At 35.1% G+C, this 24,240-nt stretch overlaps 1 protein-coding gene across 5 annotated transcripts in view; it reads left to right on the forward strand.

Moving 5' to 3' along the window:
- Positions 1-24,240, forward strand: part of CNTLN (centlein) — a 205,671-nt gene that overhangs the window by 166,111 nt on the left and 15,320 nt on the right. For 4 of the 5 annotated variants that reach the window (XM_039384599.1, XM_039384601.1, XM_039384600.1 and 1 more), the window contains 5 exons: positions 3,514-3,678; positions 7,050-7,147; positions 8,800-8,926; positions 10,557-10,694; positions 11,061-11,246. In XM_039384599.1, the coding sequence (XP_039240533.1) occupies positions 3,514-3,678; positions 7,050-7,147; positions 8,800-8,926; positions 10,557-10,694; positions 11,061-11,246 (714 nt within the window). Of the gene's footprint in view, positions 1-3,513; positions 3,679-7,049; positions 7,148-8,799; positions 8,927-10,556; positions 10,695-11,060; positions 11,247-18,624; positions 19,137-24,240 lie in introns of those variants that run through there. The other variant, XM_039384602.1, reaches the window with a different exon arrangement.

A 24,240-nucleotide genomic window follows, 5' to 3' on the forward strand; every position in this document is an offset into this window, starting at 1 on the left:
AGTTTTCTTACAGTTCTTGCAATATTTTCTTGTGCCAGGATTTTAGGATGGGAAGCTTCGTAGCAAATAGGATTTTTACACATATGAGTATATTAGCTATATTTGGATTACAAAATTGGTAGTAAAGCAAGTTTATGTCATTGCTTAAAAAGGGTTTCAAGAATACCTGATTTACATCCTGTTTTATAATTTTGCTTAGAAATGTTTTCTATATGATATATTTTGCAAATATAAATGCATGGGATTGTGTTACAACAGTGGCAGTGCAGTCGGCCACTACTAACAGAAATGTTATTTTCATACATGCCAGTTGCAGTAGGAGGGTGACTGCTGTAAACTGAGTTCAAAGGCCCTCACAGAGTGGTTGTGATGCCAAGGAGCAATAGGCCATTCCAGGAACTTCCTATGTTAATCCATTTGGCCTTCCACATAGCTGTCTTTCTGAGAGAGTATTTATGGTGAAAAGCCTTGCTGAGTCAGTGGAAGTGTTACACTGAGTACATAGAAACTGAGATTTCATCACTTATTCCTTTGTGAACAGCAGAACGGAGTGTCATGGGTATACCAGGAGCAAGGAGATTAAGATAGATGGATGTTAAAATATTGAACCTATAAACATCTGTTAAGCCAAAATACTCTGGAGGAGGTGCAGCGGACAAAGGCCTCTGCATTGTAGAGGAACAGCAGTAGCCTGCCTTTATCAACATCTGGTCTAGCTGGTGTTTAAGATTCTGCCTTTCATCCGGGTGACCTCTTCCCCTGGAGTAAATTCTTTTTACTCTGTCACTCAGGATTTGCATGCATGGTAGCACACACACAAAACTTCCACTGTGTCTAAAAAAGAAAAAATAACAAAAGGCTTGCCCTAAAATGTAGCAAGTGGTGAGGAACAGCAGGGTAATGAACTTGCTTCTTAAGTAAGTAAATGCAAGGAATATCTTTTAGGCATAAATATTTTCCTAGGGCATGGGGGCTGTTTTTCATGTTGCACATAGATTGATATAGGATTTTCACATAGCCGTTCAATATATTGTGAATAGAAGAGTAATGGAATAGAATTAGCAGTGCTGTAGCATATTTACATTGTCAACAGATGTATTGAGACAACCTCTTTGATATCTCTGATTGCAATTGCATGTTTGCCTGCTTTTGCAAGCTGAGGGTGTTTGCCTTGTACATGTGTTACTTTCAGTTCACCCCTGTCATTCTGATACTGTTTCTGAATTTATGTAGATTCTTATTTTAAATTCTTTTTTTTTTTCTACATCTGTAAATAAATTCTACAACCAGCTGTCCGCTTTAGCACTCGTCCCATGAAGGCCTTATCTTTTTTCAATATATTTGCTATAATTTTTGAGAATGTGGCCAGTGCAATCAGGACATTTTAGAACTGATGCATATTGGCAGCAGCAGTAGCCTAAGAAACTTCTGAGAGTCACAAGCTCTCTTGGGCAGATATGAGGGCATTTCTAGTTTTAAACAGAGATATTGATCTAGCTATGTTTTTTTCTTCTTGCTTTTCTTTTTATGAATAATTTATTATAGAGACACTGAATCATGAAATTCTGCATGTAGAAATATTGGTTATACTTGACAAATTAACATAATCCTTATATTTTTCTATACTATGTCTTTCTGTACTACTACTGGCTGTGCTTATTGAAGTAGCTTTCATTTTGTCTTTTAATCTGAGAATGTATTAATTATGGGAATAGTATATCGTATTGAGGAATAGTCAATTCAGAAATACATTGACGCTATCTATTTCTTTTTCAATAATGACAGCAGACACAGAAGGGAATGGCAAGATTAACCCCTTTACTAAGAACAATGCTTATCTCAGATACATATGTAAAATGCCCAGTGACTTTAATAAGTTTGCTTAATGAATGTGGAAGAAATACTGTTAAGAGTTTTAACTTTAAATACAGAATGCAGTTTCTCATACCCATGGTATTTTTTTTAAGCTAATGCAAAATCTACAAGCATTCTCTTGTCATTCTTAATAGGAATAAATATGACTATAAGTAATTTTTCTTTTATTTGGATATATGTGATCTTCAGGTTATCAGGGAGTTATCAGGTTATCAGGTTATTCAGCGTTATCAGGGAGTGTTGCATATATAAATACATATACATGAAAAGTTTTTTTCTAATATCGTTAAACAGTATAAGATCTAATTTTTTAGTTAAATAGTAAGCTACTTGGAAAGAGAATACTATTTTTAACTTTCTTTCAACCTTTTTTTTTTTTTTTTGTACCAGCGTATAATCAAACACACATTTAGTCATTTCAGGCTGTCATATCTTCTCTGATTTCTGATCAGAATTCTTCACAACAGAAGGGTTTTCATTTTGTACAATTGTTCCTTATGTTAAATTACTGTATTACAGTCTTCCTTGGAATAATAAGATAGTACTGTAGTTACCCTTTTAAGGAGCAGAGAGTTCTTGGTCCACTGTTGGCTTCCCGCTCAACAGTTTTGTGAAAGCTAACCACTAGCATGGAGATTATTTCAGTTCCCTTTTTGCAGAACAACATTCGACATTATTTAAATTAAACAATTTCTTAAAACATTAGCTCTGTAAGGGGTTCCATGAAATATATTGGTACAAAGATTGAATAAATCTTGTTGGTTGTCGATCAAGTGCAACAAGACTGAGAGTTTGTTTTCATGATATCTATTTGAACTAAATCCCTAACAAGGCTTGTCTGCTAATTGGACTTAGCATTTATGTTGCTAAATGAGAAGCATTTTGGCTGCAGTATAGGGTGGTAAGACCTACCCAGTGGAATAAACAACTAACATCTGTTATCCTGTCCTGCTCCAGCTTGTCTTTTAGCACTTAAGTACTTCAGCCCTAGAGTCAAGGTTATGGAGTATGTGGTTCTCTGGCTATGGTGCATGTATGTGAAAGGGATGAAATAACACACAAGTAAAGACCAGCCAACCAGAAGATATTTAGTGCAGCTGGTACACTTTGCTTTAACCTCTACAAGCCCTACAAATATCAAAACAAAAGCCAAGAGAAGGGTGTATGTTTTATAGCAGTTGTCAACACAGCAATTCAGGTGAGCTTAACAGTGGTCACCATTAAAATGGATTTGACATTTAACCACTTTTAATATGCACTGGTGTCTGAGACAACTTGGTATTTCTTCATGTTCTGTGTAGAAATAATTGCTGAATGCCAGAGAGCCTTTAGGTAAGCAGGTTTCACCAGTAACGACTGTTACAGGTTATTTTAATGATGATTTTTGCTTGTCATGGTAAAACCAGTAAATGCATTCAGTCAAAATTGAATTATTTTGCCTTTTAAAAAACTTTTTTTTCCTGTTGAGCTTGATCTTTGCCTGTACTAGAGAATTCAACCAACAATTATGCAATATAATTACAGACAATATATACTGTTTCATTCCTCTTGAATTTTGGACTGGAGAAGCATCTCATATGATCAAGCAGAAATATTTTTAGGATGGAACTGTGATTGTTTTTTCTGTTTGTAAAACAGATGTTGACCTCCAACCTGGCCAAGTGGCAACAGGATAAGGAAGATTTACAAGGAAAATTAAAGTTGAGAGAACACCTGTCTCAAACTGCTGGCAAGAGTAAAGCCACACCAGCTCCTTCAAAGAACATTGATTTAGAGATGAAACAGCTGCAGTGCAAACTAAAGGTGACAGAACATATTATCTAGCACTGAGGATAATTTATATGAACAGTAGTTCATAACTGGGTCAAGCAGACATACTTATACTCACATGTGCCTATCATTTATATATCTTAGCCAGTGATTAGCAACTGAGGTATTAGACTGCCTTTGATGGTAAGTAGAAATGTACTCATAAGCAGGAGAACTAAAAGTTACAATTAAAATAATTTTTGCAGATCAAATAGGCAAGACAGGGCATCTTGCTGGGTTTTCACACAATAATTAAATACATCTGGTTGTAAGGTGCTGTGGAATTAGTTCAGTGAGTATTGTGTTGATTCCTTTCTTCCTTTAACAAAGAGAAAAGCAATAGCTATCTGTGAAAGGGGAGCAAAGAATTTGAGCTGATGGGGCAGCTTATGTTACAGTGTTATGCTACCTATATGTCACTGTTGCTTTTGTCTTCAAAGAAACACTTATTGTTTTAAATTTGTATTTTTGTAGATTATCTGGTAGGAAAATACTAATTTATTCATTATATAATTTTTCAGTCTCTTGTGATTCTGTTACATGTGAATGGTGTAGATACTGGACTGTGTTTTTCTGAAAGCTTTCTCAGCAGGTGGCCTGGCTCAAACATATTAATTCTTTTCCTCTTCTCACTGGAGGAAATATATGTGCAACAGAACGTCCTAAAGTTGTTTTTTCCTATCATTTTCTGTTAAATAGTAGAGGAAAGAGAAAGGTCAAAATAGTGCAGTTTCTTGCTGCTAGAAGAAAGGGCAGGGTAGCAAGACGTCTGCCAAGGGATCAGGTAGAAGAAAAGGCCATGTTACATGGGCAACATCACTGGCCCTAAATACTGGATTAGCTGTGCTAATGCACAGATGTTGGTAATGCTCAGACCTCTAAGCTCTTGATGGCAATCATGGTATTACAGATCTTGGCTATACCACACTGGATGCATAACATCTGAATTCAAGGATTAGTAAAGGTAGGTCACGTTGATAAAGACATGAGGCCAGCAGGGAGTAGCCATGCAAAGGCACATAAATTCACCTACTTTAATTATGAGAAAGATATCTTGAAACCATACACACTGACTTCTTGACTATTGTTTTTACATTTAGGATTGACTAATCTGCTTCTGTTGCTGGTGAGTGGTAATTTCTGTTAATTAGGGCTGTACCTTTCAGATGAGTATCTTCATTATCCAGAAACCTAACAGTCAATTGCTCTATGCAAGTAAGAAAAATAAAAAAGGGGGGATTTATTTTTTTTAAGAGTTTGAGAGTAACACCCATGCTAGAAGCCTACTTCATTTGTCTGCTACAGTTGAACAGCAAAATAAATAGCTGAAAAATACAAGGCTTTTTCGTTTCTGTAGGAAAGGAAATGTTTAGCAAGCATCAATAAATCTGATGTCAGAATACTAGCATGACTTTTAATTCCTTTTTCAAAATATATTACACCCACACATTCACTTAAGAGTTGGACTTGGTGATCCCTGTGGGTCCTTTCCAACTCAGGCTATTCTGTGATTCTATGATTTTTGATGAAACAATATGCCATATATGCAAAATGGTATTTAGGGTGAAAATAGTCTGTGACCCCCAAATGCTGAGTAACAGAGTAAATTCGCTGCTTTCTGAATTGGATGAGAGTTTTGACTGTAAGGGCCTCAAGAGCTGCTTAAATCAAGTATCTAAAATTCCTAACTTTATTTAAGGCTAATTTAAGCTCTGCAAGTCATTTTTTAGAGAAGAATTTGGCAAAAGTTGTTTGTCTGGAATAAAACTATTGTTCCAGACTATCTATCTTACTTAAAAAGGAGATACAAAGTTATTCTCTGAAATATCTGAATGTGTAAGCAACAAAAGCTTTCCTTATAGCTCAAAATATCAAAGTACCTGGTTTTGTTGTTTAGTTTTTTTTCCTCAGAGCTATCTTTGCAGTGTTTATGTTGTATGTAATGGCTCCTGGTATCTTTGCCAATAGAAATAAATGTTTTAAGTGTGGGTGGTGAGTTTGAAAGCGAAATACCACAATCATATGTCTCTGCCTTTGAGCATGTGCAGAGGCCCACCTAAGTGTTCAAGTTCACATCTTATGTGTAACTGTGTAACAGGGTGCTGTTCTCTACATTAATGAAGCTCAACCTCCACAAACAGGTCTCAGGAAACTCAGGAATATTCTGCTAGCATACATCATTTTAACAATTATCTGGTTATACCTCACATTATAATAATACTAAATAGACTAGACAAGTTATTAAGAACAATATTTTACATCTAACAATGCACACAAGAATATATACTCCCCTTGAGAGGCACAGAGTTATGTACAATACTCCCATTAATGTTAATAGGCATTACCAGTCTGCACTGAGCAGAGAAATTCTCCTGAAGTATCTTTGTTTACAGCATCTGATCTGTTTGCTTGTTGTTTATATATAGTGAATAAAAAGCTGTTGTACAGCTTCTGAACCTCTGTGCGTAGATGCACACATATATGTTGTGCTTATGCTTGACGTGTATGTATCTTTCGGCAACACCTTTTGGAGTTCTGAAATCTCTCTATGCGATGTGTTTGATGTGCCATTTTCAGCAATGGCATTCAATGCAAATACTCAGATTGCTAAGATGGCTACTTAGTTAAATTTCATATTTTTATATCTGTACACTGATTCTTTTATTCTGTATTTAAATCTTGGGTAGATGACGTGTTTGCATGGAGCAATTGAGGCACTTTTTTTCTTATTACTGTATGCAATGAGGAATGGCCAACAACTGTATAATTCTCCTTCATTGGAATTACATATGCCTGAATATTAGGATCATACCTGCTTGTTACTGAAATGTAGAATTTGTGTTAGTACAGGCAAATGGAAATGTCTCTGTCTTGTGCTTTGAATTTCAAGTGACAAAAAAACAACCACTCTCGTAGATTGTCTTGTATTTGTAAAAGCACAGGAAAGGAATTATTGGACATTATTGCTATGTAGATGTAGGCCCCTTGTGCTGTAGAACTATACCATTCAAAGATGTAGTTCAAATAAAGATCTAGTTTTCTTTTCTGTTACCTTTTCATCTATGTCATCCAAGAGAAAATACAGTCGTTATAGGTGCACTGGGCTTGCAGGTGCCCTGGGGAACATACATTAATCATACATGATTAGAACAATGGAAAAGTACTCATTTTTTATCATATTTTCCAAGAAATGTGCTTCTACTTAAGTGTTTCTAGAAAGTAAGAATGCTCATTTTGCACCAGTTAATTTCTAAGAACTTTCATAAAATACATGAAAGTTTACTCAGCTCAATATTTCCAAATTTCCTGTTAACTGCGATCATATTCAGTCTACTTTATTTATATTTTAATATTTTTCAATACAGAATTCGAATAATGAAATCACTAAGCAATCGACCACCATTAAGTCCCTAAAAAACGAAGTTCAGGAAAAAGAAGAACGGATTCGGGAACTACAAGCAAAGTATGGTCACTTTTCTATCCATTGTGTTTGGTGCCACCCAGTGACAGCTGTAAAATTGCTACAACGTTTAGCATTCTTAGATTTCTAAGAGACTGTTGTATTCTTTTTATTGCAGTCTTGCAGACTGGTACAGGGTTTTTTTTAGAAACTGCAGCAGTACATGCTAGAGTTGTAAACTGATAAGAGATTAACTACGGTATCTGTATTGTGGTAAGAATAACTTAAATAAAAACTCAGACTCTAGAGTAGACTTTTTATCCTTGATGTAAGTCAAAATGAATTCCTCAGCACTGTTAAACACAGTCTTTCAAATTCAGTAATTCTTTGCCTAGGGGCTAAGAGACATGTCAAGGTTCAGATGCTTAAATAAGATTAAATAGCTACTCTTATCTTCATTAAAAAAGTTCAAAAAGACAGTTGTATTTGTTTCTATTTGAAATGATTAAGGTTTACTACTCATTTTTAAAATCACAAATTGTCAAGTATGCAACTGAGATTTTTATTCTACCTACCTTAACTGATATAAATCTGTTATTCAATGATATTACTATAAAAAGTATAAAAAAGCTATTTATGTATCTGTGAATTTTTTGTCTGTCCAGAATTTAACTCCTCTAACAATTCTAATTTTTTTAATTGTAGAAAGAATGCACTTTACTTCTCTGAAATTAGTTCTTGTGAAAAATAGACAGTGCTTAAAGTGGTTATATTGTGTACATTGTTTATTTTCTGTTTCAAAATGAAAATGAATTTTTCCACCGTAAGATTTTAAATTCAAAATACTTATTGGATGTCATGGTTTCTTGAAAAGACAGATACTGTTTTTTCATAACCTGTAATATATAGTCACCAAAATAACATTATTAGTATTAGAGTGAAACAGATTGAAGAAAATTTTAGGTGCACTATTTTCCTGGGTGTTTTTTTAATATGGTATTGACATTGTATTAACTATGTTGTATTCCTGAACATATTGCTGTCAATCCTTTTGCTTTCATTAGAAAAAAATCCAGATGTCTGAACATATTCAGGTATTGATTATATTTATATTTACAATATTAATTTGTATCATGATCATGGAAGTACTGTATAAGGCATTCTCATTGAACTGATTAGTTTGTGGTACGTGAGACTTTCTTTTTTATTTATCAGAGAATTTTCTGACAAATGTTGATGTTATTTCTAGGTTTTGCATTTTATCTCATCTGACATATAGGGATAGAGATTTTTCATCTATTTCTGTATATTAGTTGGATGAAAGGAGAGTTCCCCATTTCACTTTCTTTTGAAAATAATTTTATACAAAATAGTGTCTGAATGATTGCTTGAGACATCAAAGGAATTTAATTATTAAGTTTTGCATGCTCAGCAGGTTTCTTTTGTCTTTTTTGATAATAGTTTAAGAATTACTGTGATTTCAGTTCAGCAAGCAAAAAGCAAATCACAAATATATTGCATATTTAGAAATAGGTCTGTTTAATAAGAGTTTGAAACTGGGTTTAGTAGTTGAGAATGGGGGAAATTGCAAGAATTGCATCAGCTATTGTTTGAAAAAGTATTTTAAAGCTACAGGAATAATAGTTTGTCTACTGCATTAGTTGCATATTAAGAAAATTTTCTGAGTGTCATGAGTCTGACTTCTTCCCTTGTAGAATTTCTCGATTGGAGAGGGACTTTATTGTGAAAAGACATTTGATAGAAGACCTAAAGTCTCATCTGAAAGCAAGTCAAGAAAATGAGAAAACCTCAAATGAAACATTGGAAAGTCTTGAGAGAAAGGTATTTCTTTCTTGCAATTCCTAGTTTTAGGAAAAACGGAAGCTAGTGGATTTATGAAAGTTATTTCAACACACTATGCATATTAAATCAATATATTGCTTTAAGCAAACAAGATATAGTTCATTTAAATGTGTAATTCCCTCCACTATGATTTGTATGAAATCAGTATATGGTGATAGCTTGAATGAATCCAGCATAATTTAATGTGTCTTCATTAGAGGTGTAATTAAATATTAAAGTATTCAGAACACACAGTTGCAAGAATATGCTGTAAGTAGTGGGATTTAGTTTTATGCACTGTATGTTTATAAAATATAGGAGACCTGAAACAAGGGTGATTTTACATGACATATGCTAATGAAGTTCATGCATCTCTCCTGGCTATAGTAGTTAAATGCTTTAATATGTTAATCTGTTTTCAACTGCAGTGTTATGAATGATTCACAGTTCTTAGCTTAATGTAATTGTATCTGTGTAGGTAATGCTTGACTTCAAATTATTTTATCCTGCACATTTTTAGGATTATTTCATTGAAGATAGGAGAACTTGTATATGCTTTGGCATATTTCTATGTTATCCAGCTGATATATTGGACTTCGGTCTTTAATGCCAGAAAAAGATTATGATGTTTGTTTGTCTGTGAGGTTATACCTCTTGCAATCCCAAAATAGAAATAAACAATTTACTAATTTGCTTGTGTTTGCCTAGAATGAGTGTGCTTGCTGAATATCACAAGCATTATCTCTACTTGCAGTCATATAGCACTTTCAGCTCTAAAGAGAGCTACTATCTTACCTTACATGCCAAAGATAAGATGTTATTAGGAAAACCACAGCCAGAAAGTGAGAAGATAAGTAAGCAAGGAAGCTAAAGTATGACATGAGAGAAATACGGGGTTTTGGTTTTAGGTAAAAGATTTGGAATGGAATTATGTGCTTTAATGCTCTCCTTTGAGTATGTTAAACACTGCATTTCCAGAGAGTCAAATCCCATGCATTATTTTGATTATTCTGGGTGGAAAATCAGCTTGATAAATTTTACATTATCTTCACCAAAAGATCAGAGAAATTCCCTGTTACTCGATATTGTCAGGAAAACTTTGTGATTAATACTATCAGGAGTGATGACTGATCTATTAATACTATCAGGAGCACTGGTCTTTTTCATTTTACCCCAAATCAGTGTTTGCATTAGATAATAATTATCTAGGAAGCTCTACAGACTATTAACATGTAGACAGTTGTTTTCTTAGTTGAATTATGTTTTTACCTCTAACAGAAGAAATGAGTAGCAGTTGTGGATGGCTCCCTTTTGCAAGTACTGTAACTCTAAAATATATATAAACAAACAGTTCTGCAGATATATATAGAATATATATAAACAAACAATAAGTTTTGACTTAATACAAGTCAAAACTCATGTTAAAAGGTTGTGTGCAAACTGGTCTCTACTGGATCAGCAGTAGAGATTTAATAAATACTGTAATTTCTGAAAAAAAATATTTCAATAAAATTATATAGCAGAAGTATGTTAATGTAATATAGGTAGGCTTAGTTTTGATTTTATTTTAATTTTTTAGTTATGCATCTTGATATATATAGTCAATGCTCTTGGCCTTTCATTATTTCAGGTAAAGGCACTGGCTGAAGACTGTTCAGGCAAAAAAACTTCCATTGACTCACTGAAACAAAGACTTAATGTAGCTACGAAAGAGAAGTCTCAGTATGAGCAGATGTATCACAAGGCTAAAGATGAATTGGAGAAAAAGGTATAATTAGAGTTGTGATGGCTGCACTGTGGAACTTTTTCATACCTTTCTTTCAAATGAAAAGTTGCAAGGTCATCAGCTTAGACTTTTTAAATACAGAAAGGGAGAAAAGAGCAGAATAATAGTAACCTTTTTCTCTCTTCTGATTCAGTCACATCTCTAAAATTTAGATACTGAAACATGGACATAATGACTGAAAATGAGATTACTTTTTGCCATTAAATTACATTTTATGTGTTGCAAGTGGAATATTCTGTGATGTTAATCATGATGTGGGAGGTTGGTTTGTTCATACATTTGTGATCTACCATAACTCCTTATCAGCTTTTATCATAGCATTGTTGTGTCTCTGCGGATGTATTTCAGGATCTCAAGCTTACCAAACTAGAGAGCAAAATCATTGAGACTGAATGTGCTATGACTGAACTTGAGACTGCTACATCTGATAAACTACATAGCTTGGCTAAACAGAGTGCAGAGGCTTTGGAAACGGTACAGAAGAAGTTGCTGCTCACAAGTGACAAAGTAGAAGAATTCAAGACATTTGTAAAGGTTTGAATTTTGATTTTCTTTGAGTGTTCACCTAAATGACGGTAATTTTGATTGAAAGAAAAATGTAAAAGATTAAGCAAGAGCTGATCTTTGGTGCATTCCATTTTCTGGAACAATCTTTGTAGTTCCTGCAGTGGTCTGGTGTCAGGTCTGAACTGGTCTAAATACGGAGAAAGAATCAAGGTCTCTCTCCCAGACTTACAAAGACTTCAGTAATTCTTATCTTTATATATATGGCTGCCATATACTTGTTCCCAAGAAAAAGTGCTTAGTTTTATACCAGACTACTCTGCAGCGAAAAAATTCCCAACACATTTCATATAATAATTCATATCTGTTGATCAATGTGAAGTACATAATTTTCCATATGCACATACTTTTTATTTTAGAAATATTGAATAAGGAAGCCTCTATATTGCAAAATTGAAAGCAGTTTTAGTAACAGTATATAGAATATTATTTCCTTATTTCAGCTAAATACTTAACAAACTGCTATAGTGCATCATGCAACAATACTGTCTTGGTGGTGTCAGACAGATCACTTCGTCATACTAAATCAGTGAAAAGTTTCACTGAATACACTAATATGTGTTTTATAATTTAATATTTGAAATGTAAATATTATTTATTTTTCTGAAATATTCACCACATAATTAAGAAATATAAAACCTATTCAGTATGTATCTGTCTTGAATACATAGCATCTGAGGGAACGGCCTGAAGTTGTGTCAGGTGAGGTTTAGGTTAGATATAGGGAAAAAGGTTCTTCACCCAGAGGGAGGTTGGACACGGGAACAGGCTCCCCAGGGAAGTGGTCACTGCACCAAGCCTGACAGAGTTCAAGAAGTGTTTGGACAAAACTCTGAGGCACATGATGTGATTCTTGGGACTGGCCCTGTGCAGGGCCAGGAGTTGGACTGGATGGTCATTGTTGATCAATGCCAACTCATGATATTTTATGATTCTATGATTTTATTAATTTAGCATATATCTACTATATACCTACTTTCAAACAAGACTATAACTTATTAAACCATGTTTTCTACTTTTCTTGGATCTCTGTAGAGGTGAGCATCTTTCAGATATGTTTGGGCAAGTGTGGTAGCATCCAAAGTAAAGAATAATGGTATTTTGATGCACTACATATAAAAAGAAGGCATATATAGTTATCTCTTCAAGAATAACTTTCAACTGGTGATTGAAATTTAGTAACTTAAATACTTGTGCATTATATCTTCTTTCTTTGTCATCTGATAAGAAGTCACTCTACATGGCAGTTCTCAGACCTTTCGTGTTTGACTGTTTTCCCAAGTTTGTAGAACATTAAAAAAAGGGAAAGTAAAAGGTATTCTGTTCTCAAAAGTAACTGTAATGAGCAAAATCACCCATTAGCAAGTATTATGATAACTTCATTCATTGTTGAATAAGATGACAGCTTCAGTGTTAGTTGCCATGAATATTCATTAGCACTTACACAATTGTACTGCATGTGAAAAGAATGTTAATATGTAATTTCTCTCTAAATAATAATAATAATAATAATAATAATAATAGTATTTAGCTAATAAAGCTAAATACCTAGTTCCTTGCCCGGATAAAAAGAATATGCATGCATATTTCAAGTAAGATTTTTGCTGAGTACCGTTCCTCTGCAGAAAGATTTTTTTTGAAAATTAAGATGCTGTCTATAAGTGAAATGTTGATGAATAAGGAGTTTCGAAGTAGACTAATTTGTTTAGTTAGGTGCTAAAATCAGATTCTATTCATGGTGTACCACTGTAAAAAAATATTGTTGAAAATCCTTGGCGATTCAGTGGAATTGCGCAGTATATCAAGTAAATCCTGTTAAAATACCTCTTGTGTATCTGATGTTATAACCTGCGTGGCAAGATCCAGGTATTGTGGTAATACTGTGATAAGTAGCAGTACTCCTTATTGCACCAACTCTTCCTTTGAAGTCTGGTCTGTATCATTTCTACTCTCTTCTTCCAGGTAGCTGTCAGTTTTCCCCTGACCTTGGTTCTCCAGTTTCAGTAACTTGAGTAATATTTTCTGTATAGAGATAAGTTTAACCTTTATCTTACTTAAACAGGTTAACATATTTGTCTTCTATTCTGATGGCTTCATAAGCCTTACTTGTTTTCAGAGTGCAATTGTAATCTTCTCATTCATAAATTGAATGCAGTTGCTTTTTTTACTTATTCCATGTCTGGAATACATTGTGACATTACATAGTTCTTTTTTTAACATAAAACAATTAAATTATTTCAGTTACTAATTAATGGTTACAGCTATTAATAAGACAACAGAGGAACTTCAGAGAAGAGAGTGTTACTCTTTCTGTTTATACCGGACAGTGTTACTGGCTTTTAGAGTTATTTATAACACAGAATCACAGGATCTTGAATCCATCTGGGTCAAGATACTAAGTAAAAAAACCTGGGGGAGTGGTTTCTGGTACAAGTACAGTGTACATAACTGAATCACATTATGATGAGTTACTAATTGAGCCCATATTTGCAATATACAGTAAAAAGTTGCATTGCTGTGGGCACTCCAATTTAGGACACTTATGCAATGAAATAAAATAGCTGAATTGTAGCATCTATTTAATAGTTTCCAAAAATCATGGAAGAAATAATTGCAAACGAAAGTTGCTGTATCCAATACGTTGTAAGTAATTATTGGACTTATTTTTGTGGGAGCATGGTATAGGGATCAGATGTTATGTCTTGAATTGCTTTCAGTGGGAACTAACAGGGCATCTAAAATAGGTCGATTCAGAGCAGTTCATTTCTCCAAAGCTGTATGAGGAAGATATAGGCTAGTAGGAAATATGAATAGAAATTTTGGAGTGTAACAGTTTATTAAGTAACCAAAAAACCACAGTTCCATAATTAGAGAGTAACTCCTTATAAATATCTATTTCAGCTTAATAGGAAAGTTAACAAAATATTTAGAAATAAAAAGGCAATATAAAGGAATTGGAAATGAATTATAGATAATAACCTGAAAGTATGAGCAATAATAGACTATAAAGGATGGAGAAGAGACTAAAGAAATCAAGAAGATATCTGTGGGTAGCAAGACAAGAACAATAATAAACGGGCAGTATTTAAAAATGTACTATTAATAAGGTAGCTATTACAGGGTGCATACAATCTATATTAGATAAAAAAAAATCTGTAACTGTATAAAGAAAGAGGTCTTGCGTGAATATTTCGTTTCTGTGTCTGGAATGAAGTAGGCTAATGTTATATGAAGATATTACAATATCCCCAGTCTTTTAGTAGCCAAGGGAAGATTTTAAACATTTTATTAAAAAAATAGTATTCTTAAATTGAGAATTTTTATAGCTAACAAGTTTGCTGTTTAATTCTCTTGCTGGTCTTCCTTTTGAATAAATATTCAAAGTTAGGGTATTTATGTTACAACACTGCCTTGAATCTAAAAGAAGGATACTATTGAGTCAATATTCAGAAAAGGCAGTATTTTAGGTTCATTAGCCTAACCTCATTTCTGGGGAAAATACTGAAAATCTGATATGAAATTCAATTATTAAAATATTAAAGCATAAGATTATAGTTATACTTCTTAGAATGCTTTTATGGAAACTAAATTTCATTGAATAAATCTGATTTATTTCCTGGAAGGTGGTAAAAGGCAGTTGATAAAGGTTACTATTAATTTTAATATACTGGTTTTTAAGATGTCTAACCTACTATTATGATGTTCAGATAAAAAATGTATGCTATGCAATAGCAATAATATGTTAAATGGATTAAAAATAGTCCATGCAGTTGATCTGAAAAGTAAATCTTAAAATATAGGTGTCTTTAGAGTTTTGTAAAGATCAGAGCTAATCTTGATTATTAAGTATTATCACAAAATTCAAATCCTGATAAAATTTGTCCATGGCATTTATGAAGACTGCAAAATAATAATGAAAGTAGGGCTGTAAGTATAATGTTAACTAGGCTCAATGAAACATTTTAATTACAGAAGAATGCAAACTACCTGTACAAGAGACCAGGTGGTTCTGACAATACTTCAGATGCCTTTTTTAAGCTGCACATTTTTATCCCATCTACATTCCATCAGCACCATAAATTCTCTTTGAGTCATTCACTCAATTTCTACGGTCTATCATTGTTCAGGATTTTCTATAACATGTGTTGCATTATCAGGTCACTGTCAGGTGGATCTTGCCAGTTATGTACAGCACAGCAACTGGAGCAAAATGTTCTTTGTTGTGTTTGCAGTACCTCTGAGAACTCATGCAGAAAACAGCCATTGGATAAAGTTAAAAAACTACTATTAGAATGCTTCACTGGATGTCTATTGAAAATTTGGTACAGCATGTTAGTTTGCTATGAAACTGTCCAAAATTCTGCATGAATTCTGTTTTCCTACATTAATGTAGTTTGGGTTTTTTTGCTTAGCTAGACTTTGACTGTATGTTGCTGTTTGAGACCTTGTAAGCTCAAGACTCAATAGTGTTGTCTGTCCCATTCAACTTGTACATGAGCAAAACTCGTTTTGAAAGGTTAATCTGCAGTGATGACGCCACCTGAGTATGAGAATATCAGAGCTTTTCTGACCTTGAGGAAGATGTTTTGATTAGGCATCTATATTCAGCTCTGGCTGTAATAAATAGGTGATGGCAGCTGAATGCTTCGAAATTATCTAAGTGCATTTCTCACTTAGATAGTGCCTCTGTCATTTGGGACTTGTGTGCTTTCTACAGAGGATACTAACTGCAGCACAGTGCACATCTGGTATGTTCTGGCATTGTTCTTGATAGGTCTCCAGTACAACCATCTAATAGAAATTGACTGCCAAAATCAAGACCCACGGCAGTTTACTTGGCAATCTTAATGGATCTACGTGGGGATCTAGCCCTCACCCTCTTAAGACATATGCCCTCATTTTGGCTACTGAGAGCAGGGCTTAAGCTAGGTGCGTTTCCCCCTCTCTCTGTTGTTTGGCATACAGCTGTGGGCAGCCACATGTGTCAGAGGACTTACTTCACCTCTGCTTGGCCAAGTAATGTTCTGACAGTTATTTACCATTCAGTCAGTTTACCTTATATCCCAATATATGTCAGTCTCGCTTACCTTCCTGCAGTTTATCTTGAATACTGGCATCTGTTTTGGCACAACTATTTCTCACTGCTATCTTGGGCTGTAGGTAATAGGTAAGTTAACACTTCTGTTAAAAAGTTCCACCCCTGAATGAGCCTCATTGCTCATTTCTGCCTTAGGAAGCTTCCTCCCTACTCCATTTAGGAAATGTCATCATAGGTGTTATATGGGTAAGTTGTGAGCTAATTCATGAAAATTCAGTTAACCTTTTGAAAACCCAGAACACCAGCTTTTGTGTACCACAGAGAGTCAGAACAGGGACAGGCTTACAGGCTAGAGATGCTGGTACTGCCCTTACTGTCAGTGCTAGTTGAAAATGTTACATGAAATTTCTTCCTGTTGCAAAGAATAAGTAATTCATGACTGGCCACTTTCACATTAAAAATTTCCTTTATTTGGCAAATTCCTGTTATTTACCATCATTGTCTATTTCTCTTGAGCAGTTCTGTGTTGGTGAAGGTAGAGCATTGCTAGGAAACATGTTCTTCTCAGAATGGCCATATGCAGATGATGTCCTATTTGCTCTTTATCTAAAAAAAAAGAAAATTAAAAAATTAGACATAATTGGTAGTTGGGTTGGGAGGCATGAATATTTGGGAAATATTCTGTTGGGTTTTGTCAGCTCCTTTATAACACGAGAGCAACACAAGTGCACTGCTAGTGCCTGTACTGCCAGCCAGAGAGTCAGTTCTTTGGATAGATGGAAATCTTTGCAGGGGACTCTCAGAATTCTCCAGTTATGGTGAGCCAGTAAGAAATATTCTTCATAGAGCATTTTTGTTGCTGAATGTATTCTCAAACCGTGACAGTACTACTGCTCCAGTTCCTTGCAGGCCCAGGATATGCAGAACATATTTTTTTATATGGCTACCCAGATCAGATGCACAATAACCATTTGTTTATTTATCTGAAAAAACAAACAAACAACTGCATCATAGGTAGTTGTAAAATTTAGTAATTGGCAGTGTTGTTTGACCAAACAAAGGTTTCTTTAGTGAGTCACAGGGACATTTTACAAACAACAGCAGATAGTATCATATAAATCAGCACTGTCAGTTTTGATTTGGAAGTGGACACCTTTAATATGACTTCAAGTTGCTAGAAAATTTTCCCCACTGGGAACACTTGAAAGCCAAAAGATAAGTATATTTCATTTATTACACTCCAAACTGTCAACACTTTACCCAGAAAAGTATACCCAGAGTAATTATTTTGTATTGTGTGGAGTAAAAGATAAGTCTGCCAATCTGTGTTCAGTCAGAATCAAGATACTACTTGGTTTCAGGGATGTGTTCCAATATGATGAGAATCAGTAGTCTTATTTGCAGAATACATACCTTAAAAGGTGGTATTCTATATGCAAAGCAAAATCTGTGTAACTGAGAAAATATCACCATTAAAAAAAAAATCAGGCATTTATTGCTTCTTTTTTTACTATGTGTGCTACTTCAGGAAAAAAGGAGAAACACAGCTTTTATTATGAAATACCAACCTTTCTTGGTTCTGAGAAGAAATTGGTGATAAATTAAGCTAATCTCCATCAGGATTACTCTGCATCTGGGATTTAGGCAAATTGAATCAGAGGCCTGAATAGTGACAGTGAATATCTATTAGACTGTAAACAGAATAATAGGCCTTGTGAATTTTAATGAATGAAGTGAATGAATTCTTACAGTTTACAGAAGGCATATGGTTAGTGATGCATACAGTGTGCCAGGAACAAAATATAATGTAGATGTCTTAGTGGATAAAATCTTGATAAATAAAAAGGAAGAATAAAGAGAAAGATTTTGAAAAGCTTTTTCTTACTCTACTTTTTCTTTGCTCCTTAGACTTAGAAGGATAGGACTTCACTTTGGTTTTTGACTATGATAGGTAAAGACCATAACAGATGTAGCTTAAAATATATTGAATGTTTTTATACCCTACTTTTTATATAACTCTCTCAAGGATTTAGTGATGTTGATTTAAATTATTCAATCTATGCAATGAAATTTTAAGGTATGTCAGGTTTTTGTAGTTGCGCATGTATGTCTCATGGAAAGTTTATGCATGTCTGACTTGCATAGGTGATTTTGTTGATATTAGTGCTATTTTCATTTTTCTTACAGTGCATGAGCACCATTCTCACAGGCCATAACTCTGTAATGGTAGATAGTGTGTGAACAGATCCAACAAACTTGAGCTGAACAGGAAACGGTTTTAACCAACTTGCAAAAAAAATTCCTTTTCAGCCCCAAGGAAAAAACCCACCTAAGTTTAACAGAGAATGAGACAAGCAGGATCATCTGGGAGCTACCTGGAGACTCTGCACTGCACTTCTTGAAAGGGTCTAGATCCACCTGGGATTCCTTTAAATGGATTGGAGAGACTTCTTTTTAAAGCTCTGACTCAGCTCTCTGTTGGACACAGAAAGATGCGGGTTTTAGAGGTAGTAGCCAGTTTGGTGTCTAAAAGACAGAAAACAATGTTGACTGGAAAAAGGGGTAACTGGAATACTTGAGGAATGGACATATGAGTACATGCTAAAGGCTCTGGGCTTGAAGTGGTTAGATAGCCTTTTGGCAAAATAATAGGAAAAGCAGCAAAACTTGGAAAGGAGGAGAAAGGTCTCCAGTAATTATGTACTTAAGTGTTCATGTAGATATAATTGTGTAATGTATGTTGACCAGATTGCTAAGAAAGTGAGCTGAAGGAGGGTGAACAGAAAGTACTCATATACAGAGTCATGTGAAGTCTCCACAGTAATTCAGAAAGTTGGGACTTAAGGAGATTCTGCAAGGTAAATGCCAAGAGAGGTACAGAGAAGAGCTCTAGGAGGACAGAATCATAAAATTACAGTATTTTTAGAAAGCACAGTTGATAAGTTTTATCTTTTAACCATTTTTTTAAGAGTTTAATGCCAGAGCTGAACTCTTAAATTAGGTTTCAGACACATTTGTTTCAGCAGTGCGGTGGTCTTACACAGAGCATCTGATTTATAGTTCTTATAGTTTTTTGTGTGTTTCTGCAGAAAGATTACATAAATTAAGACACTGAACTGAGTGTCAGGAAATCACAGTGCTCTTCACATCTTGGTCACTGACCTGCTATGTGACCTTTGGAGTGTTGCTTCACCTCAGTATTCCTTGGCCTGCCCTAAATATCTTTTTTTGCTATGTCCGGTACAACTGTGCTGAATTTGAGAAACCAATATATTTTGACAGAAATATTCTGCCCATCATCCCATACTGATTATACGTATTTCCAACTCATTCTCTGCTATAATGAAAACTATTATTTTTTTCCCTGTTATAGGTCACAAAACATGGTAATTGTGTTGAAAATTTAGCAACAGTACAATGAAAACTATGGAGTATTTACTGAAACTTAAAAACCAGCATCAGTCTGAAAACATTTGGGTCTACAATTTAAGTTTTTAACAGTCTTAAAGCTTAGCGTACAGGAGATTTTAGATAACTCTAAAGCTGTAAAATTATATATGACCATATGTCCCTCATATATACTTACAGTACCCACTGTATGTTCTGTAAATGAGATATCTAGCAATAAGATGGACTTTGTTGTATCTAAAGATATTACAAAGAACACTTGTAATCGGATATGTCTATCTCGTATTGGCCTCATAAGCCACCAGCGTGCTTGTAGCACACGTGGGTAGAGCCTTCCTAAATCTTCATTCGCAAAGCCCAGCCATGATGACAAAGAACACTATGAGAAGAAACATATTTTTAAGACAAGATTTCAGGCATAAAATAAAGTGTGATGGCTAAGCAGTTATCAAAAGAGAATTAGAAAAGAAAAAGATAAAAAGCTGACCAGTAATACAAACCCCCTTAATTTTTATTCACAAAGTGAATTTTAAAATGAGTGTGTATACTCTTAAGTATATATTGTATACTTTTCAACTGAAATATAAAATACATTGTAATTGGCCAGAGTAAGTCCATTACTGTATCTTTGTTTAAATATGCTTTGTTTTGAAGACAATCTAAAATTAAAAACTGTTCATGACTAAAGTCACTTTTCTCTATGCATTTGTAAATAAATTGAACTATTTTTTAGAACATAGCACAGTGTATTCAATTTCTTTTTCTTATAAAATATAGGTTGAAATATTTTCAGTATTCTTCCCTGTGGTTTCCTGCATCTGGAGATGGTTAAGAAAATGCAGTCAAAAGGACATTCTCAATTTTGTACTAAGAAATAAATGATTATAAAGAAACCTTTGTTTTCAATCGTTTTGAATCCAGAAGGAATGATGTTTTGATAGAGTGTGTGGGATGAGATTGGTAGCAAAGGTATTTTGAAGAAATGGGAAGCCAACCAAGGGAGACTTTCACTCCTCTGTTGTCATAAGGGCAAGGAGGAATAACACAGCTTAAGCCAGCATAGTTATACAAATTCAAATCTTGCCTGATTATCAAATTTTATGCAACACAGTTACTAATTTCTGTCATTGTACCTTATTATCCTTATACCATTTTAACTGGGTTTTTGGGGTCTGCAGTTCTAAGTGCCAGGAACCTACATTTTGTGTGCAAATACTGAAATCGTCATGCCCCTTTTATACTTTATGACTCTAGGGTTTTGACAGAGAAGCTGTGGTTTAGCTTTAGTAGTTGAAAAACAATACTGTGCAAATTTGTCTACACTTTTGCAGATGTTCTTGTGATAGTTGGGTTTGGAATGTTACTGAATTCACGTTTTCTAGTTCACAGTCTGTCATCCATAGCTCAGAGCCATGGAGAAGGCAAGGTTGGGCTGGGATGTTGGACTGCAAACTGGAGTTAGCTTTTGCCACTAGGGTCAAAGAGGCTGGTAATATTTTAAATTACTTCAATTAATTTTTCAGATCTTGCCTGTTGAATCCTTAGTTATGCTCATGTGTGTTCAGGTTTGCCTGTATTAATTGATGTGGAAAATCACGTTGTAGATGCAACTACAATATCACATTATTTTTTTACATACATACTGCAATTTTTCAATTTTTATGTGTAATGAAATTCTTACAGGTCATCAGGTGAGACGTTTCTTCCACACGATGCATGCTTTCATCTTCCACTTATCTCTGTGAAGTTGTGAACACTATTCTCAGTGCCAATCAACATAAGACTGTTTAAGTCATATATGTCAGTCTGATACCTAGCTTTACAGTATGTATTATCTTTTTGATTTTGGGGGGGATTTAACACATTCAACAGCTTGTTTCTTTATTATTAAATGAAAAGATAATAAAATCCTATCTTAATTCCTCCAGATATGCACAAGTAAAGAGCTGAGACACATAGTTTGAATATGTATGTTCATAAATTTTAGAACTACCTCAGAAACTGTAACTGCAGATAGGTAAATAAAACTAACTCACCACATTATAAATGTGACCTGTGTGACATTGGTAAAATGATGATATTAGCACTTTAATATTTGGTAATAGAACTCTTGGTCACTACTGAATACTGAGCTTGGTGGAGGAAGGTAAGACTGGTCTATACGTCCTGTACATCTTTACACTCTACTTAGAAGGCATCTACTGGAGTCTCTAAAATCACATGTGGTCTCTGGGGATCATAAGAATTAAGTCAGCCTCCTGAGGCTGACTCATTCCCATGGATCAGAATGGTACATGTTATAACCCTTGGCCAGACAAGTCTATTGCAGTGGTCTGTCTTTATTTCTTGTGTACGCTCTTGTCCTTTTTCTGATAAAAAAAAAGTTTATGCCTAGAAGATGTGTTTTTTCAAGTGAAGGAGCTAGCTGAGGTAACTTAAATAACATATATAAATATATATTAAATAACATATATTAAAAATTAAATTACTAAAGAAGAGTTTTGAATCATGCTGTGAGATCAGTTTAAACATTATTACCAAAAGTATTTTAAAAGTCATTTTTTGAGGGACAGTAAGGAACAAATAACTATATTTTCATTGAATTCTTATTTCAGCTGCTTGACATCATCTCTTTGTGTCATTTTGTCCATTCATTCTGTTTTGTCTTGTTGATTATGAGGTACTTGGGGCAGTAATGTTTTCTCAGCCTTTTGCATCACTAGGATATGCCCTAACCTTAGGCCGGCAATAGCTGTTCTACCACAAAATAGAGTTCTTTAAGCTCAGCATTCAATTCTGTGAATTCAGATCTTGTTCACAAACAGCTACATCTTCACAATCCTTTTGTTTCTTTAGGAAACTAACGTTGTATCAGAAAAGATTTTCCACTTCTTTTTTGGTTTAATGCTCTGGGCCACATCCATACACTACTCTAATTTACAAAACAAGTGAGTTCCTAAGAATGCATTACGTGTATCTAAAAGCACTTTCACATTGAACTACACACAAAATACTATCTATAGAATTGTTCTGTGTATTATACTCTTCTATACATTGGTGGTTGGTTGACCTTGGCCAGCAGCTAAACTTTACTACGTGGTTGTTTGTACATTCCCTGCTCACTCCCTTCCCTCAGTGAGACTAGGGAGACAATAGGAAGAGCAAAAGTGAGAAAACTTGTGTGTGGATAAGGAGTTTAATAAGGGAAGGAAATGGGAATAAAACCCCAAGAGATGTAGGTCAATACCTAGTCTGAGCAGTGGCCACCTGACAGACATATCACCATCCCCCTCAGTTTTTATTGTTGAGCAAAATACTGTATGGTATGAAATGTTCCTTTGGTCACCTGGGGTCAGCTGTCCCAGCTGTGTTCCCTCCCTGTGTTGAGTGCATCCCCAGCCCGCTTGCTGAGGTGACAGAGTGGGAAAACAGAAGGTCCTGATGTTGTGCCAGTGCTGCTCAGCAATGACTGGTGTGTTATCAACACTGGTTTAGTTACAAATCCCAAACACTGCACCGTACAAGCTGCTAGAAGATGATTAACTGCATCTCCATTTCCTGTATGACAAGCCAGCGGGGAAAAAGACTGGCCTTGTTAAACAGAGAATTTAGGCTTGAACTCAGGGATAAAAAGAGAACGTATCACCTCTGGAAGGATGGGTAGGTAACTTCGGGGGGACCAGATGTTGTGAGGTGTGTAGGGAGAAAATTAAAGGGGCCAAAGCCAAATTGAAACTTACTTTGGCCGCTGTGGTTAAAGATGACAAAAAAAGTTTCTATAAATACATTGGCAGCAGAAGGAGGGCTAAGGAGACTCTCCAGCCTCTGCTGGATGCAGCAAGTAACATAGCGTTAGGGAATAAGGAGAAGACTGGTATACTTAATGCCTTCTTTGCCTCACTCTTTAATACCCAAACCAGTTGTCCTCAGGCTACCCAACTCCCAGAGTTTGAAGTTAGTCATAGGGAGCTGAGTGAAGCCCCAGTAATCCAGGAGAAAATGGTTAGTGAGCTGCTATGCCAGTTACACACCAACAAGTCTGTGGGCCCACACCCGAAAGCAATGAGGAAGCTGGCAAAAGAGCCTGCCAAGTCACTTCCAGTCATTTACCACCCAATCCCGGTTAACCCAGTGGACTGGAAATTAGCAAGTGTAATGCCCATCTACAAGAAGGGTGGGAAGGAGGAACCAGGGAACTACAAGACTGTCAGCCTGACCTCAGTTCCATGGAAGGTCATAGCACAGATCACCCTGAGTGCCATCACAGAGCACATGCAGGAAAACCTGTGGATCAGGCACAGCCAGCAGGGGTTTACAAAAGACAGATCCTACTTGACCAACCTGATCTTCTTCTATGTCCAAGTGATCCACTTAGTAGATGGGGGAAAGGCTGTGGATGTTGTCTATCTAGACTTCAGGAAAATGCTGGACACCATCTCCCACAGCATTCTCATGGAGAAATAGGCAACCTACATCTTGGACAGGTGCACTGTTCACTGGGTGAAAAGCTGGCTGGAC

The sequence above is a fragment of the Pipra filicauda genome, unplaced genomic scaffold (assembly GCF_003945595.2).
Source record: "Pipra filicauda isolate LSUMZ 115617 unplaced genomic scaffold, ASM394559v2 scaffold362_size804934_pilon, whole genome shotgun sequence".
Lineage (NCBI taxonomy): Eukaryota > Metazoa > Chordata > Aves > Passeriformes > Pipridae > Pipra > Pipra filicauda.